General features: G+C 46.0%; 1 protein-coding gene across 1 annotated transcript in view; it reads left to right on the forward strand.

Moving 5' to 3' along the window:
• LOC103367317 (lipid phosphate phosphohydrolase 2-like) overlaps positions 1–16,735 on the forward strand; it is a 20,908-nt gene extending 4,173 nt beyond the window's left edge. Inside the window, exons 2-6 of the mRNA XM_008295310.1 lie at positions 9,473–9,624; positions 9,825–10,087; positions 11,117–11,174; positions 12,179–12,355; positions 13,852–16,735. Coding sequence (XP_008293532.1) covers positions 9,473–9,624; positions 9,825–10,087; positions 11,117–11,174; positions 12,179–12,355; positions 13,852–14,010 — 809 coding nt within the window. The 3' untranslated portion in view covers positions 14,011–16,735. The remainder of the gene's footprint in view (positions 1–9,472; positions 9,625–9,824; positions 10,088–11,116; positions 11,175–12,178; positions 12,356–13,851) is intronic.
• Positions 16,736–19,348: the final 2,613 nt, after the last annotated feature.

Here is a 19,348-nt window from a genome sequence, read left to right on the forward strand (position 1 = left end):
TGGAGGCCTGGAGGTCTGGAGGCCTGGAGGCCTGGAGGATTGGAGGCCTGGAGGTCTGGAGGCCTGGAGGCCTGGAGGATTGGAGGCCTGGAGGTCTGGAGGCCTGGAGGCTTGGTTCAGCACATGCTCACGCTCTGCTCCTCTTCCATGTGGTGGCTCTTTGTTGTGCTGCGGTGACACACCTGTTCTAGCATCTATTAGAGCGTCAATTACAGACACACAACAACAACTTCATCGTGTGTCTGACAGAGCGCTTCCTGTTTCCTTTAGAGCCGACAGGTGTTCTAGAAAGACGACACCCGACCCAGTGACTGGGTCCATTTGTGTTCTGTCACGAGATTCATGTGCGCCTGTTTTATTCTTGTTTGTTTGTTTTTTTTACAAGACAACTGTATAAACTGTAAAACTACAGTACGAGTGGTAGAAAAAAATACATTTAAAAAATGGTAGAATATAGTGAAGTTCACAAACTAAAGCACTCGACCAGCAAACAACAATAACAATAATGTGTCAGTGGATTTATTTACAGTAAAATGTGTAACTTTATGGTCAAAGACTGTAAAAGAACAAAACACAGACGTGATGTGAATAAATTACAGTTCATGTGTAAACTGAGACTTTTTACATTTTATTATCTGTAATTTAGCAAAACAGGAAAAATCTGTAAATAGTAAACAGTTAAAAACTATTTAGAGTAAAGCCGTTCCTTCTCTCTGTTGGTTTTTACGGCGTGTAGAAGACGAGACGCTCTTTATCGTCCTGCTGCTCACACGTCAGACTCTTCTTTAATATTTCTTTCGTCATGGCTTCACCTGATACGATGGGTTTTTTCTCTCAGAGCTTCACGGCAGCAGAACGATCAAAGAGCTGCTGCGTATTTCCTCTCATGGTTTTCATCTCATTAAGCTGCGATTACGTCGCCGTGTTCTGTTGTTCGCTGCCTGTTGCTCAGAGGTTGCTGCTGTCTCCGGGGAGCTCGGCCTCTCATGTGGGTTTGTTGGGAAGACTGATTGTCCTGAGTTCTCAGAGAAAGGCAGCGAGGATGCCTGATGGGATGGTTGTCCTCAGGAGAGCCGAGTCATGGAAACTGGAGCCAAACGGGGACTTTCCTCTGAGAAACATGAGCCGCTCTCTTTCTTGTTGTTTTTCCCGGTTTTCTAATTATTTTGTTTGCACTCTTGCAATTGTGGGACTGGAAGTATTTCACCTAAAGTATTTCATCGGCCTGGCTCTGAAGCCGTCCTTTGTTTGGGTAGAAACCACATGAAGGTCGTCATGTTGAAGTGATTCATCTCCATATGAATCAGTGACATTAAGAAGGAAATGATGCGGTCGTGTGTTTTACTAACGAGGTGACAGCTTCCTGTTCACACACCACTCCACTGAACGTCTGCTCAGCTGTGATCTCTGCTACATGTGCTGCAGACAGCGCTGTCAGTGCTGCAGTGCCCTCTGCTGGACGGAGGATGTGACGACACCATTTTTAATTTGCCCCATTTTCTGCCTTATTTAAATAAAGTTTCATCAAAAGAGGAGCCAGCACATGTTTAGATGTTGAACTACAGACTGGGAGGATATGTTGGGACTTCGGGGCGATGCTATGAAGGACAGATCTGACATAATAATGATAATCATGATTATTAATGTCTTAAGGAAGACACGCTACAGATTTCTGTACAAGTCAGAAAGAAAACCAACAAAGTACGAGGAGGCAGAAGAAGCACTTCACACCAGAGACGTAAAACTATTAAACTGGGAGAGACGGTCAGAGCAGTAACTGGTTGGATCACAGTTCCATCAGCTGTCATCTCATCTGTATTTATTAATCAGAGTCATTAGTTTGATGTGTTTTGCTAATTATCTTTATTTAGTTAGAAAACAGTAAATAAGCCAGAGTTAGCCTACACTGTAAGAAAATACACTTTCCTAATAGTTTTTAACCATATTATTACTGATATTTAAAAGATTTCCCCAGTTTTGTAAATCAGATGTCTCGTAAAATCCCAGAAAAAAAGGTTTAATTTACCCATTAACTAGAAAAAACTCAAGCCAAAACTATAAATCATGAATACTTATAAAAATCTGTAATTTTCTAAATGGTATTTTGTTCTTTTACAGCATTTTACCATAAAATGACACAAATTTACTGTATTTAAATCAGAACAATGTTTAGTTGTTTTATGGATATTTGCTGTTTTTTTTTTAATGAATTATTTATATTAAGGAGTGAAAAACATAATATTATATTTCTTATTTTACAGATTTTCCCTGTTTTGTAAATTACAAATAATAACTAATGTAATATATAAATTTACACGTTAACTGAAGAAAACAACAAATCAGCAAAAAATGTGAATCATGTCCACATCAAACATCTGTGTTTACCAGAATTAATTCATCTTTTGACTGTAAAATCACACTGCTGGAGTTAAACCAGAGAAAACCGTCAACGTTTTGCAGATAGTTTTGGTTATTTTCACAGTTTTTATTATTTTTATAGTTTTTACTTTGGGTTTTTTTCACTGTTCTGTTCCTGAATGTTCGTTTAGGAAAGTTTAGTTCTTCAAAAAGACAAATCTAATAAACTGAATAGTTCAGTGCACTGATGGATAAACAAGGGACCATAAATACATCCAGGTCATGAGGAAGTTAGACTCCGGTGGGTCTGCAACACGCTGCGATGCCGTTCAGGAAACTTCTAGAAGGTCAGACCCCTTCATTACACATCAGACTGATCTTTCTGGTTGGGGCTGAAACCTGTGTGGCCTCCTTTTCTTTGATCCCCTCCAAATAGAAAACCCCAGACTCTTTGATTTCCAGCCCAGATTTAGCTGCTCTCCCAGCGCCGGGCCGACCTGGCCTGCCACCCCGTCTCCTTCTGCTCTGCTTGAAGCTAAGCATGCGTAAATGATGGACCAAGTGAAACAGTGGGATTAAAAATAAAGAATGGGCCACAGCGGCAGCAGGATTTGGTGTGACTGGTGAAGTTGGGCGTTCCTCATGTGAATTAGAATTCCAGAGGCCAACGCCGGCAGAAGGTTGTAGGCTCAGCACATACCTTCCACATTAGTCAGTCCGGCCCGGGGTGAGACAGTCAGAGAGAGGGAGCGCTGGCTTGTTTTCTTACTGGGAGCCGACTTTTACAGATCTGGAACATCACCTGTGTTGATGCACTCTGCAGAACGGGCTGAAAGTGGAAACACTGACCCAACATAAACAGGAGACGGAGTAGATGACTAAAGAGATGAAAAATAAAGAAGTAGAGCTGCACGGTGAGAGGAAACAAGAGCTGAGTAAGGAAGGAACGGGTAGAAAGCAGCACTGGCTGAGCGGCCTTCGTGCTGAAAAGACAAAGCAGAGAGGAAGAAAATAGAGTCCAGTGAGCAGCTGTGACCCTGGAGGAACGTTTGAGAGAAGCAGGGCAGCCGAGGGCCACGAGAACCACGTTCCACACCTTTAAAGTATGCAGAACCCAGACTGTGTGTTTTACAGATGATGTGGGGGTAATTGTTCATCCACATGGTTCTGCAGGTGCAGCAGGTTATGTCAGAGGAACCAGAGCGAGGAGGTGTGATGTTCTCCACGTCGAGGTGTCGACCCTCCCGCTAGTGGAAAAAACAGACAAAGCCCACGAGGAGAGGGGAGGAAGAAGAAAAGGCAGCAGGCAGAGAGGATGTGACGAGCCTGGAGTCCTCGGCCCAGAGTGCGATTGTGGTCCTGCATAATTGCACATCTGCCAGCTAAATACAGCACGGCCCCATGGAGGCCTCTATATTTACAACAGAGGGAAGAAGTGTGGGAGGACGCCGCCATCGGGAGGGTGACAGAGACAGAAGAGCTCATGACTGTGAATAGGAGAGAAAAACCAGGATGGAGGAAGTGAATCAGCTGCTCACAGGGAAATCTTTGTTCGTCTGCAGGGTGTCGATTAATGCTGAAAATCTGCCCTGATGCTCCTCTCCATGCACTCTCTCTGTCTTTAGGTAGCTTTGTGTCGCTCTAATACCGTTTCGTTGGGAAGGTGCCGCCGCGGAGGAATCCGCAGGCAGGTAACCGAGAAGCTTGAACCTTCACAAAGCCTCTAAAGTTCCCCAGAAGGCTGCATCCTCCGGCTTCAAACGGCTCCCGGCTGGAGCTCAGGCAGGAGAGTTCTGACTTCAGCGGCTGAAGATTAGCTTCCTCCTCCAAACAGTTCTGCTTCTTGAATCCGTCGAGCAGGTGTCTAGAACGAAGCTTCTCCTGCATCCTAAACGAGAAGCTCCACCTTCCAGAGCCCCGTCGCTCCATGTGTGAGCTTTGTGAAGAGAAGAATCCGACGCTAAGTGGAGGCAGCGCCGGAGCGAATGTCAATTTGGGTTGTGGGATTGTCTGGTGGTTTGCTGGAGGCCTGCTCTGTGTGCCGATGGGTCTATTTTTATCTGTGTGTGTCTGCTTTTTAAGAGACTGGCTGGTTTGTTTCTCGCAGATATTCGACGTTTTCTTTGCCGTCCAGACGCTTTACATCATTTTATGTCTTTTTCATTCTCATCCAAACTTGAAAATTTACGACTCGCGAAGCTGAAGTGGAGAGTCGAGCGAGCTGGTGCGCAGAAATTAAAACTGAATGCGTCTTTACGAGCCAGCGGAGGTTTATTCAGGGCCAAGAAGTGCCCTGACTTCACTCAGTCAATAAACTTTGTGGCAAAATCCGTGTTTGGTTAAGAGGATTTAGAAAGCATTAAAAAAAAAAAGAGAGAAGCTGCTATTAGCATACGGCTCGCCAGATACCTGCCCAGTCAGCGCTGTGATGGCCATGATGGATGTGCAGAATCATTTTGGGGATAAATCATTAGCAGCTTCACGAAGCAGCCTGAGAGCAACAATGTGACGCCGGCGAGGAGCGATTATGTCACTGAGCTGCATTAAAGTGACGTTTACCATCTGTACTGGGTCAACAAACACCCCCTCCTCAGACCGGGTCCAGCCCAGTCCCACACAAACCGTCAGAACTTCTGTGAGTTCAGTATCTGCTCAGACAGTCTTTTCCTTTTCCGTTGTGTGAAATGAGAACTTGCACCCAGACAGCATCACAAGTTGGTGTTGGCTCCCCAAACGTGTGGAAACAGATCTGCTGGATTCACCCCCTTCAGCTCCACTTGTTTCTGGCAGCGCGTCGCTCACATATCATGTTTTTAAATAACGTCTTCAGGTTTTTGACAAGCTGCGTAAATCTGTGTCGGGCTCTGGACGTGTTTAGAACAATATTTTAAGAGCACGCGGCGTTGTGGCGGCTGCTGAGGAATCTGAAGCTTTAAGATGCTTTTGTGGAAGATTTAGTATTTTTAAAGCAATAGCTTCATCCCTGTATGGAATATATAAGAACACAGGAGCAGCAATCATCATAATACGTCCTGTAAAGACGCCGTTTGGTTTGAGTCCAACCGACTTGCAGGAGAAGAAACGCAGCAGTTGTTCCTCGACAGTTGGCTCCATCCCTCTGCCAGCTGGAGGCCGGATGCAGGATGCAGATGCAGGAGCTGCCACCCAGAAGCCACATCAGTAAATCCATAGCGAGCTGCTCCCCCGCGGCGCCTCCAGACAGGATGCTAGCTACGAACAAGACGCTCCGCGTCGTGCTGCGGTCGTCGCAAACAGGATTCTCGCGGTGCAGGAGAGGAAAATGTGTCGGAGTAAGACTCTGTAATCCCAGTTTACGACATCCCGACGAGGCCGGAGCAGGGATGTGCAAACTGGGATTTCAACAGCTCGTGTTGTGGTCGGTGGGAATCTGCCGGGCGGGGACAGGTGTCCTCCAGCTGCTGCTGCCAGAGGACTGGGAGGGAAAAGGGCAAATTAGAGGCACCAAGGAACAGCCACTAAACAGAGTTACACATGTTCTGGTGAGAATAAAGGTTTAGATTTTGGAATTGGTGCTTATTCACAACAACACACATAAAGGTAGAATAAAAACCAGGTTTGTTTATGCAGGGAATCAGTGTTTTTATAAGATCTCAGTCCTAATATTTATAATAGTAAAGTCTCGTGTTATCTGAGTTTTGGAGGGTTTTAATCCTTTCATGTCCAATATTGTAATCCAAACTGTTTCCTGGTTTATTTCTCGGTTGAAGCAGGTTTACGTCTCAGTACTTTTTGTTCACGTCGTACTTTTCTGCTTTTCTTTTATATATATTTTATTTAGAATTTCTTAGATCTAGATTCTGTATTTATTCCTGTCTTCTTGTTGTTGTGTGTGTGAGCTCACTTGTCAATAAAAAGCTTGTGGTTCTGGTTCTGGTGAATATTAGAGCTGCTCAGGTAGATTCACACACAGGCTTCACCTCAGTATTTAAACTTATTGAGCTAAACGTGTACCACCTGTCTACTTTTAGAAAAGCACTTTCGGTTATGTGACTGATTGACTTTCTGTTGTGGAGTCGGATCAGAACATGAACCACTTTCCTAAGCGGACTCTGAGCATGGAGGCAGGTCTGGGTGTCTCAGTTTAACACAGAATCAGGACCAACTAGTCTTTGTTTGCTGAAAGAACACAAGAGGCTGGAACTGGTTTAGGACAGGTGATGTTCTTTGTTCGTTGATGTTTCCATGAACTTCTGCCTTTCAGGTTTTCTTTGTGTGGTGAGGAGGTCACACCTGTCTGCCTTCTGGCTCGCCGGCTCTCTAATCAGACTTCAGTGTACGTGTGGGTTTGGGTTCATGAGTTAACTGGGTTTGTTTTTTCCTTCTTCCTCCTTGTCTGCGAGTCTGAACCCGACTCCTCCAAGGTCGGGTTACCAGGAGTCGATGTGCAATCGGCTGTTTATCCGATTCGAGCTCTATTGTTTATTCTGCTCTCCACACAAAGCTCCTATTTTGCTGCTGCCGTGTTCTCGCTGAGCCAATAAGACTCTTTGTCTTCGTAGTGTCTGTGAGGAACACGCGTGCAGCCGGCATGTCGATAAACAGCGTCCGGACTGGGTCATGCCACCTGGGCTGAACGGGACCGCGGCCGGTCTGTCCTCTGTGGCTGGTTCTGAGAACTTTAATCCCTTCATTGGTGCTTCATCATACATTTTAAACGACACGCTGGAGGTTCAGGTCACCTGAAGGATTCTCTGCCTCTTTAAAACTTTTTCACCTTCATTCCTACATTTCCATGTTGTTCTGAGTGCATCATACGAGGTGGAGTTCGGCCCGCTGTGACCGAGCCTTCACGCCAGCCCATCCCTGATCCACCTCCACTTGTGTATTTTCTTTGTCGTCTCAGTCTTCGTGGTCTCTCATCAGTCAGTCTCGCTGGACGTCCTCCTGGAATTATGTCAGCTGCAGACATTTTTCGTTAAATGAAATGGGAGGGGCTCATTTACACAGAAACGTAATCCGATTGGTGAGCGCTCGCTTCGTGGCTGTTTTTCTTGCGTTTACTCTGCAGCTGCTCGGCGTTTCCATGGCGGCCCCTCGGCCGTCTGTGTGCCGCCGTGGATAGTGGATATCAGGGCGGAGGACATTCCTCACCGGGGCTGCACCTCACCAGGACTTTCTGCACTCTGTCTGTTAATAATTCACTCCGATTGCTGCAGACATGACGATGAACACGCTTCTCCTCTGACAGACAATCCTTCAGGAGTAGAATTTACACCAACGTGTGACGGAGAAATGCGTTTGTGCAGCTAAAGCCGTGAACATGTTGGGTTTTATTGGACTTTAATGTGTCCACTGAGTAACTGGATAATTTATCGTGATTTTACATCGCTTTAGTTCACGATCTCTCCACGTCAGCCTTGTAACCAAAGAGCCCAGGGCTGCAGGATCAGCTGAGGCTCGACGAGACCTTCCTCCCACATGATGCATCTGCCCGGAGTCGTACTTCACCGCGTCCAGAGCAGAGCTAAACACCGGCAGCAGGGCAGCAGACTCTCACTCGCTTCAGTTGTAGGAGGTTGAGATGGTAGGAAGCAGAAAAAAAGTTTTAAAAGAACTTCTCGAACCACTTCGGCAACACTTCCCACTGTTCTGCTGTCCACTCACGCTCTGGTTTTAACCTCTGACCCCCGAGTAGTTTGTGGGCATTCATTTACTCACTGTGGCTCATTTATGAGAGCACTATGAAACCCTGCAGCTCTGTGGAAACAGCACAGCCGTGGCTAGCAGCAGAGAGGACTCAAACATCTCTGTTGTGCAGCAGAAGAACATCAGAACGCTGTAAATTGAAACACCTTGCTCCGGTCTATTCAGTGTGAACACAGCCTGCAGTTCAGCCCAGTTCAACAGAACAATCCCAGAATTTTTGTGACGTGACTGTCGGTTACAGTTGAGTCGCTCTCGGCTTTACAGCTGCACAAAGGAACACAGAATTGTTTAGTTTTTACAAAATCTGATGAGAGCAAATGGTGTGTTTTTGGCATTAAAAAAAAAAGGGAACGATCACGACTTCAGGCTTAGATTTGGTTCCATTTTCCAGTAGAACAGAAACGTCCACGATGGACTTTACACTGAAAATCTGACGGTTCTGCTTGTTTTTGCGGTTTCTGTCTGATAAATAAACCCACCAGCAGCTCGTGGGGCTCACGGAGCTGAAGAGACGAAACTAAAGGCTTCTGCAGAACGAGATCCGTCTGCTGCAAACATCAGCTTCTAACAAACGTCCTGAAACTCAGAGTGTGTGTGTGTGTGTGTGTGTGTGTGTGTGTGTGTGTGTGTGTGTGTGTGTGTGTGTGTGTGTGTGTGTGTGTGTGTGTGTGTGTGTGTGGTTTAGGATTCATGCGTCTGAACACCTCAAGGACTGTTGGAGGCCTTCAGCAGCTGTATTTGGTCTGATCTCTGCCCACATCACTGGAAAGCCGTGTGTGTTGTGTCTGCAGCAGTGTGTGTGTGTGTGTGTGTGTGTGTGTGTGTGTGTGTGTAGTCCTGTAGGTGTGTGTGATGTTTGTTTCTGTGATTCCTCGGCGTGCGTCTCTGCACCGACGTTTAACCACTGAATGTTGTTTTTTTTCTCCTCGCGGGTCGTTTTCGTCGCTGTGATTTCAGAACTGGAGGTCCGGAGAGAGACGGAGAGCGAAAACTATTTATCTGTCCTTAGAGAAACATTTTCACTTCCCAGCTGAGGAAGTGATGTAACGTCTGAAAACCCCAAGAAAAATAGACAAATATGGAATTACACAGCATTTGTTTTCTTCTGTAGCGGAGTCTGTTGCGTTGGTCGATCTCCAACCTGCTCCGTTTGGTCATGAGCGACCAAACGCTGGACGTCAGGTCTTATAGCTGCTCATGTATGTACAGTTTGCTGCTGGTTTACAGATTCTCCTGTTTGTTAGATTACAAATAAAAACTAAAAGAATCACAGGTTTGTTTTTTAGAATAAACTAAGTGGTCTAAAACTGTCCAGTACGTGCTCATCCACATTATTTATAAATGATGATGTGATATTTCTACATTTGACCATAAAATGAGTAAACGGTGGAACTGATCCGACTCTTCCTGTTTGTTTGCCCTCCAGCGGCGCTGCCCTTCATCATCATGACCATCGTGTTCAAACCCTACCAGAGGGGCATTTACTGCGACGACGAGAGCATCAAGTACCCTCTGAGACCAGACACCATCACTCACGGCATGCTGGCCGCCGTCACCATCTCCTGCACCGTCATCATCGTACGTTCCTCACAGGACATCAGTCAGGCTTTTATTTCTTCTCACCTCCGTCTGCTCGTTATGGTTTACACGTCGTTGCTCATTCACAGCTTTCTGCTCTGTTTGCTCAGTTAATAAGTTCTCTTTAGGAACCGGGCAGCGTGTTGAGGTGTGACTCATTCTCTTGTAATGGAGCAAAAACGTGAATGTTTTTCCCTCAGATTTCCTCTGGAGAGGCTTATCTGGTCTACAGCAAGAGGATTTACTCCAACTCCGACTTCAACCAGTACGTCGCTGCTCTCTACAAGGTGGTCGGCACCTTCCTGTTCGGAGCAGCCGTCAGCCAGTCGCTCACCGACCTCGCCAAGTTCACCATCGGCCGCCCGAGACCCAACTTCATGTCCGTCTGCTCCCCGAAGGTGTGCACGGGCTACATGCAGGTGATCAACTGCACCGGCAGGCCTCAGGACGTCACCGAGTCCAGGTACGAGGAGGGAAGCTTCTGTTCGCAGCTTGTAGCATTTCTAAGGACAAGTACGAGTAAACTGTGACTCAGAAGGTCCAAAGAGCTTCAGTCCAGAACCAGCTGCAGAGACCAAACTCTTTATTGTTAAAAACGAATGTTTATTTCCTGTAATATATCAGAAATGTCATTTCACCGATAGCACCTGCAGCAATGCAGAGAAAAATGTAAATTTACATCCACATCAGAAACCTGTGATTTTATAAATGATCATTTGTTATTTTACAACATTTGACTGTAAAATTACTGTTTTAATCAAAATACCATTATGTCACTAATATTTTAAAGAAAAATAACTGTGTTATACATTTTAAATATTACAAGTATTTTTAAAACTCCTATTTTTCAGATTTCTCTCTGTTCTGTTCTTACTAAATGTCATTGTTAACGATCAAAAGAATTGATTATTTTACATGTTGACCTTTGCTGTATATCAGCTTTAACTCTCATTAGTTCACAGATACTCAACACACTGTGAAAAATAAATGTTCTTTAACTACAGTTTTTTAAATTACTGTTGTTTTACAGATTTTCCCTGTTTTGATCAAGTACAGACAATAACCAGTAAAGTCATATAAATACAGTGTTTTTAAAAATTAACCTTTAAAAATATCAAAACGATAAATAATCTACACATTAAAACAAAGTCTGTATTTTTCATAAATGGTAATATTTTATTTTACATTTAACTGTAAAATCACTTCTTTTTTTTAAACTATATTCCTTTACTGTCAGAAAATTGTAAGTATTTGAAAGAAAAAACGTGTTTATTAGGTTGGAAACAGTTCAGGAGAAACAACTTCTTCTTTTTGTGTTTTTTTAAATGAAGACGCTTCACCAGAGCTTTCTTTAGTTCTGATGCTGACCTGATGCTGATCACAGATTGTAGGACAGCGGAGGACTGAGGACAGAATGTGTGTCTGGGAAACACAGATTCTTACTTATTGTCTGTAGCAGTGATGTCTAACCGTCACCTGCCTCCTCCTCCAGGTTGTCCTTCTACTCGGGACACTCCTCCTTTGGGATGTACTGCATGCTCTTCCTGGCGGTAAGTTCGGCACACAGACGTCATGAGACTCTAAACTTAACACAGTGTGAACACGCGTGTCTATGTGCAGTCAGAATGCAGTAAACTCTCGGTGAGACTCGACCACAGAAGTCCCCCGATGAGCTCATCTGACACCACGCTTGTGCATTCGGATCAGCGCTCAAGGGCTAATTGTTGAGGAGGAGAAAAGGCCCACAGAGCCGGTTTGTGCCCGTGGACATAAAAGAACAAGGAGAGAGTTCAGAGGAAGGGTCTGGATAGTGAGAGGAATGATCTGGAGGCCTCCGCAGACTTTTTCCCAGCAGTGCTGAAGGCAGAGGGAGGCTGTGTTCTGTCTGCCGGGCCGCTCCACTTCATCACGCCGGGCCTCTGCTCTTTGTGCTGAAGCCAGGCAGCAGCGCAGGACAGCAAGTTCCAAGCAAAGCAGCGTTCTTTGTTCTTGGGGGTTTTTCTGTCCAAAGAAAAAGACAGAATAAGTCCAGCCAGTGTCCGTTCCTGTCAGTGGGTTTGGGTCGGTGCTGACTGTTTTCTCCAGACAAACAGAGCTGAGCCGTGACATCCAGTCTGAGCCGGACCAGTGTGTCCAGAGCGGCGGGCCGGACCGCGGTGCCAGTTTTTACACCTTCAACAGCAGCCGAGCAGAAGCTCAGCGAAGTCTGTGCTGCTGCCAGATTCATGGTTTTTTGGCATCTGCTGCTTTCCAGTAAAAAAAAAGAGTGAGTTCTAGTTCATAGTGGACATAAATTAAATTCATACTCGACAGCTTCTTACGGCTGAATCTGCTCTGAGGTGAAGCAGCTCCTGGTGTCACACGTCCAGTCATTCTCCAAACAAACCGGCTTTTTGGACCGAGGCAGAACAGCCCGACGGTGCAGAAGGATATCTCTGTACTACAGATAACAGACTGCTGCTGTGTCAGCTGGCTGCCTGCATGATGTAATGTTGCACCGCTTACATGAACCTAACCTCTGGTTTTCTTCTTCCATCTCCACTTCCCACCACAGCTCTACGTGCAGGCCAGACTGGCGGCTAAGTGGGCCAGACTCCTCCGGCCCACCATCCAGTTCTTCCTGGTGGCCTTCGCGGTCTACGTGGGTTACACCCGAGTCTCTGATTACAAGCACCACTGGAGCGACGTGCTGGTGGGGCTGCTGCAGGGCGCGCTGGTCGCCGTGCTCAATGTGAGTCTCCATGGCAACGCGTCTCACAGACAAAAACACCGCGATCGGTTGATGATCCCACCTCCACGGGACAGTCTGTCCTCCAACCAAGTGATGCTTCTGTGGTCGTGTGTCGAGCGAATCGACGCTGAAATGTGACCGTTTCCACTGAGACGCTGTGGACACGAGCAGTGTTTAGCTGGAAGAGGAAGCAAAGGGGATAGAGCAGACATGTAGGAAAATGAATAGAAAAAACCAAAATAAATATACATTAGTTCTGTTTTTATTGTACAGAATGTGTGTTTCTATGGATAAAAAGTTATTCTATATGTAGAATAAACACTGACTGCACAGATTCTAGTTTATATAGAACGAAGCATCTTGTTCATGACGTTACAGGTCCGTTCATCTGGTTCCCTCAACTTCAACATGAAGTTTTAATTCAACAAACGCAGAACTTTGAGTTTAAGCTGCACACAGTGTCGACTTTACTCAGCTACAGACTTTACTGTGTGAACACGGTCCATCAAAATAATGTGTGTAAGTTAATGTGTTTCAACCAGCATTCAGTTTGGTGATAGAAATGGGTTCTGTTGGGTCCAGACCAGGTCACCAGTAGTGATACTCGTTTAATTTTTAAAATCATATTTTAAATGTTCAGATGCACCGACTGGAAACGTGACAGTTTGTTGGGAAAGTAGAGCTCATATAGAACGCTGTCAGACTTTTATTTTTTTGACATTTTACGTTTTTGTGACGTTCCTCCGACGTCTGAAGTTTAACTCTTCCCGCTGTGGTTTCCACCTTCTTGGAAAAGCAAACATGGGCGGGACCGTCGCACATAACGCTGACATTTAATGGAAACTCTTCTTCCTTCAGAGCAGAGCGGCTGCTGATGACACCGTATTTCAGCCTTATTTAATTCTCAGGGTTCAGGTCTTTGTGGAGCAGCCGGCGTGAGGCGGAGGGGAGTGTGACGGCAGCTCAGCGTGGCCTGATGCAAACCCTCACGCTCACAGCTGGCCGCTTCTCAGGCAATAAGTCTGTCGGACTCACCTCATCCAGCTGGGCGCCTTTATTGTTTGGCCACTTCCCTGTTTTGATTGAACCACTGTCAGCACTGCCTCGTGGAAACTCTGTGCATGCATGTGTGTGTGAGTGTGTGTGTGAGTGTGTGTGAGCGAGTGCATGTGTGATTAATTGGGATCTGAGCCCACGCCTCTGGCCTTCGCAGCGCTATGTGCAATTAGAGCCCCTCCTGGGCATCGTGTTTTACGGCCTGCAGGGTTGAGCCTGCTCGCTGTGTGTTCCTCTCAGATGTGCCCGAGTTCCTGAGTGTTACTGTGTCGCTGAGCAGCTGGGCTCGGACCTCTCCAGACACATGTAATCACAGTTTCCAGGCCGGCCCGTACCTCCTCTGTGTCCGGCTACGTGTTTACACTCAGATCTGTGGAAAAAGGATCTGCTCAGTGACCAACAACCTGCTCTCCTTTCTTTCTCTCTCGTCTCCTGTGCAGGTGCGCCTGGTGTCGGATTTCTTTAAGAAGCGTCCTCCACGCTGCGTGAGGTCCGACGCGGCCGACAGCGAGGAGCCGGAGAGGAAGCCCAGCCTTCAGATCGCAGACTCGGAGCACAGCAACCATTACAACTACCACCACAGTCCCGGCACTGTGTGACGGGGGACTGACGCTCGGGGCACAAAGGCCTGCAGACACCACAAACCTGTGTGACAATCCAGCAGCTTCACCTCCCGACGGAGCAGCCGGCGCTGTTTAGTTAACCTGGGTCATCTGCGGTCCCGATCTGCAGGCTGCCCTCGAACTTTAGTGAGTTCAGCAATCGGCCTTTTGTATTTCTGTTTGAAAGGAGCAACAGCTCAGGCGGGGCTCTGGTCTGTAGCTTCAGTCCCTCCCTCTGTTCAACCACTCACCTGCCCCCCACCTGCTCCACTGGACTGACTGAGGGGGGCCCGGTGCCCTCACCCCCCTCAGAGACGCCATGATGACCTCCTGTCCTCCTGTAGGAGAGGAAGGAGAACGCTGTTTTATAAAGACATCGTTATTGATGTCAAAGTGTGTGTGGTTAAAGCTGCATTAAGCGACAGACTCCAAACCGGCTGCAGCAGAACCACGACCTGGTTCTGCCTTCCAGAACCAACAAGCTGGACGTCCCGACGTTAGAAGTTCTCTGCAACCATCTGACATTCAGTCTCCTTAATTCAACATCTAGTGAGAAAAAAGCCTTCTGCCTGAGTTTAGTTTAGTTTTTTTTTACATAAATGAGATGTGAAGGTGGTTCAGTTTCAGCCATGTGGATGAAAACAGCCACACAGTGACGTCTGGGGTCAACAGGACAACTTCAGTTTGGGGAATTAGCGTTTTCTCTTCAATCAAATGTATTTTTAATTAGCAGTCTGAGAGTCTTTGGGCGTGTTAACGTAGAGGAGGAGGCGTGAAATCCTGAACTGAAAGTGAAAATAATGAAGTTATGGAGCCGGTTTCATCCAGTTACCTCGACGGAAATTTAGCTTTAATTCAACTGATGCTAAAATTTGACCTTAAACTATGAACAACATTAAGTTGATTCAGTTTCCTTCATTATGATGTGAACACACGCAGTCAGAACAATGTGTGCAGCTCACAGGATGAATTAGACGTTTTCTCTTAACCTGGCAGCCATGCATTTAATTAAGGGATGCAAATCGCTCTGTTGAGTTTCCTTTCCGGGTGCAGAACAGCCTACAGCTGCATGCTAGTCCACAGTAGCAGCTGGTCATATGTTGTTAGTCACATATCGCTTAATGGAGCTTTAACGTTTTTAATGTGTGTGTTTTTTTATGATTTCTTCGCTGTAGTTTACCGACTGGTCAGCAGTGATTACAGAAGCGGTGAGGATGTTTGTGGAGGCTGGTGAAGTGATTGGTTTCATTCTAGAGCACCTTAAGACTGGAAGCCTCACGAGCTGGAAGTCAGCCGCCGATCAGCTGACAAACCAGAACGCTGAGTCACGTCTTTCCACACCAACAGGTCTACTGACAGCCTGCTTTAAAGCGACGCTACAGGTCTGGTGATCCCGGTGACTCACTGCTTTGAATAACTCTGATACCAGCTGCTTCCTATAAGCGACTGTCACTGATTCCGGGCAGCGCCAACTTTCAGCCTTTGTGTCCAAACTGGCTCAACAACAGCAACGCTTTTAACATAAATGTAATGATGGAGGTGATGTATGTTCAGCCTGTGTGAAGAGGACTGCAGAGGCAGAAACCATGGATCCAAACAGCTTCAGAGTTCTGCTGGACCCGGTGTGTCATACCACTACGATAAGGCCAATCCTATTACCTTCACTTTTATTGTAATGTTTTATTTCACAGATAATAATCAAAGAAGGAAGAGACAACCATTTTGAAAATGGTGTTTAATTTATTTTAAATACAAAAAAAAAAGCCCTGTTATTGACTTGTACGAGGCTGCAAAGCTCTGTTAAGGTGTTTTTTGTGCAATCAGCCCTGCTTGCCACTATGAGCCACAGATACTGTATCTCCTGATGCTATGAGACGTGTTTCGTGAAGGATGTGTGTACATAGATATATAAATGTTTTTATTTCACGTGTAGGTAAGGTTTAGCTTCACCTGGACGGCGTGCTCTGGCCCGTGCCACACAGCCGGGTCCGGTTCCAGGTTGTGACCATCAGCCAGACGCCTCAGCAGGCTTTTTAAAGGCTGTTGTAATGATAGAGAGTTACACACACCGGCTGGCAGCACGGCTTCAAAGACTGATCCGTGTTCCTTCCCGTGTTGATAGATGGGTTAATGTGTGCAGCGTGTTCTCCTGTACAGGTCATGTAGAGCAAGCAGAGCCCTGCAGGACCGACAGTACATCAGACGGACCACAAACTCGATAACGAAGGGGTTAGGAGGAAACCGGGGGGACGGACGAGGGAATCTCACCTGGTAGTGATTGTGAGGCTCCAGAGCTGAGCCGGGACTAAAGGCGGCGGCGCACTTAAAGGGGCGGAGTGGGCTATCCCACGGCGAGCTGAGCTCCTGAGGGACCTCCACACATTTGAAACACACGTTTACAACCAGAACCAGCTGGTTGCAGTGAAGCTCCTCCCCGACCCGCTGCAGTCGGACCAACGGCACAAATGAGGAAACAGAAATGTTCATGATTCCTCCCTCTGAACCCGTCTTTGGAAATCCAAGGTTCTCAGCTGTTGTTGTGGCTCCACGTGTTGTTTTAAAGCTTTTATCGGGTCAGAGCCTTCCAACGGCTGCTTTCTGTGTTTTTAATGCGTCACCTTGTGGCTGTGGTTCATGTCCAGTGTGTGTGTGTGCTTTGTTCAGCCTATAGATTCTGTCTATAGCTTCAACCAGAGGATTTTAAATAAAGATGTAATCCACATTCACGTGTTGGGTTCTGTTCAGATCCGTGTAACATGACGATAGAATCACACCGGGCTCTGTAGGCTGCTGATGATGAGATCTGAGACACATTTTGTCTGTTGAACCAACAGAAGACTTATGAGCCTGTTTTAGTCCCACAGCAGGGAAACTGCACGTCGTGGAAAATAGTAAAAGTTAAATGTGCATGCTGTAGGTTCTGTTGTAGAGATTCAAGATAAACTTAACAACATTTCTCCAGGTTGTTCTATATGTAGAAAACACTCTTATTGCACAGATTGTTCTGTGAGTAGAAAACACCGGGCTTTGTGTGAAGCTGATAATAAGATCTGAATCTGTGTGTTTGGTCCACAGCACTGCAAAAACAGAACGTTGACCCGTTTGGGCTGCAGAGAAAACATTTTAATGAAACTATCGCAGCATCAAGTGATCAGAAATGTTCTTGGCCGGCACGTTGTGATCATGATTCAGAAGCACTTCTTCACTGAAATGATGCAAACTAAAGAAAAATGTAAAAGCTCAGCACACTTCTGTAAGCAGGTGTAGATGGTACCGCTGGTTCCGTCAAACTAATCCTCCAGGATGAAGTCTGAAACCTGTCAACAGGTCAGCTGGTCCAAAATGCAGACGTGCTGTTTGTTCTCCTGAGAGCATTTAGAAATCACATTTAAACATATTTTAGAAACCAGAACTCGTTTCTGTGTCGTTGCTCCTTTATGTGGGTGAAGTGGAACCAAAGCAGCATACAGTTAGAATCTATTTATAACGAGAGGAAGACAAAACGTTTCTTGGAAAACCGGAGTTAGAGAGCAGCTAAACCCTGGTTAGATGCTGCTTCAAGCTTCAGCAGGTCGCAGCATTTAAAAACAGATTTATCTGATTATCTGATTAGAATCAAAGACGGTGGAAACTGGAGCAGAAGTGTGAATATTATGATCTTCTGCAGATTGTTCAGCAACAACCAGAATTATTTTAAACTATCACAAAGATTTTTGCTCCAAAAGTTCCAGAACTGAGCTTCTGTGCTGCTGCATTTGTATGTGGTTGCCTGAAAATAAAGAACATTTCACATCTGCATACGATGTGTGGAAGAAGAAGAAAGGAACCGATGTTTTCTTGGACACTCGTGTTGGAACATTGATGAGCAAAATGCTTCAAGTTGGACTTTCAACAGAGTTCTGCAGAATTTAGAATCNTTTTGGAGGGTTTTAATCCTTTCATGTCAAACATTGTGATCCAAACTGTTTCCTGGTTTATTTCTTGGTTGAAGCAGGTTTACGTCTCAGTACTTTTTGTTCACGTCGTACTTTTCTGCTTTTCTTTTATATATATTTTATTTAGAATTTCTTAGATCTAGATTCTGTATTTATTCCTGTCTTCTTGTTGTTGTGTGTGTGAGCTCACTTGTCAATAAAAAGCTTCTGGTTCTGGTTCTGGTGAATATTAGAGCTGCTCACACACAGAGGCTTCACCTCAGTATTTAAACTTATTGTACCACCTGTCTACTTTTAGAAAAGCACTTTCGGTTACGTGACTGATTCACTTTCTGTTGTGGAGTCGGATCAGAACATGAACCACTTTCCTAAGCGGACTCTGAGCATGGAGGCAGGTCTGGGTGTCTCAGTTTAACACAGAATCAGGACCAACTAGTCTTTGTTTGCTGAAAGAACACAAGAGGCTGGAACTGGTTTAGGACAGGTGATGTTCTTTGTTCGTTGATGTTTCCATGAACTTCTGCCTTTCAGGTTTTCTTTGTGTGGTGAGGAGGTCACACCTGTCTGCCTTCTGGCTCGCCGGCTCTCTAATCAGACTTCAGTGTACGTGTGGGTTTGGGTTCATGAGTTAACTGGGTTTGTTTTTTCCTTCTTCCTCCTTGTCTGCGAGTCTGAACCCGACTCCTCCAAGGTCGGGTTACCAGGAGTCGATGTGCAATCGGCTGTTTATCCGATTCGAGCTCTATTGTTTATTCTGCTCTCCACACAAAGCTCCTATTTTGCTGCTGCCGTGTTCTCGCTGAGCCAATAAGACTCTTTGTCTTCGTAGTGTCTGTGAGGAACACGCGTGCAGCCGGCATGTCGATAAACAGCGTCCGGACTGGGTCATGCCACCTGGGCTGAACGGGACCGCGGCCAGTCTGTCCTCTGTGGCTGGTTCTGAGAACTTTAATCCCTTCATTGGTGCTTCATCATACATTTTAAACGACACGCTGGAGGTTCAGGTCACCTGAAGGATTCTCTGCCTCTTTAAAACTTTTTCACCTTCATTCCTACATTTCCATGTTGTTCTGAGTGCATCATACGAGGTGGAGTTCGGCCCGCTGTGACCGAGCCTTCACGCCAGCCCATCCCTGATCCACCTCCACTTGTGTATTTTCTTTGTCGTCTCAGTCTTCGTGGTCTCTCATCAGTCAGTCTCGCTGGACGTCCTCCTGGAATTATGTCAGTTGCAGACATTTTTCGTTAAATGAAATGGGAGGGGCTCATTTACACAGAAACGTAATCCGATTGGTGAGCGCTCGCTTCGTGGCTGTTTTTCTTGCGTTTACTCTGCAGCTGCTCGGCGTTTCCATGGCGGCCCCTCGGCCGTCTGTGTGCCGCCGTGGATAGTGGATATC

Source organism: Stegastes partitus, unplaced genomic scaffold (assembly GCF_000690725.1).
Source record: "Stegastes partitus isolate 25-593 unplaced genomic scaffold, Stegastes_partitus-1.0.2 Scaffold1037, whole genome shotgun sequence".
NCBI lineage: Eukaryota > Metazoa > Chordata > Actinopteri > Pomacentridae > Stegastes > Stegastes partitus.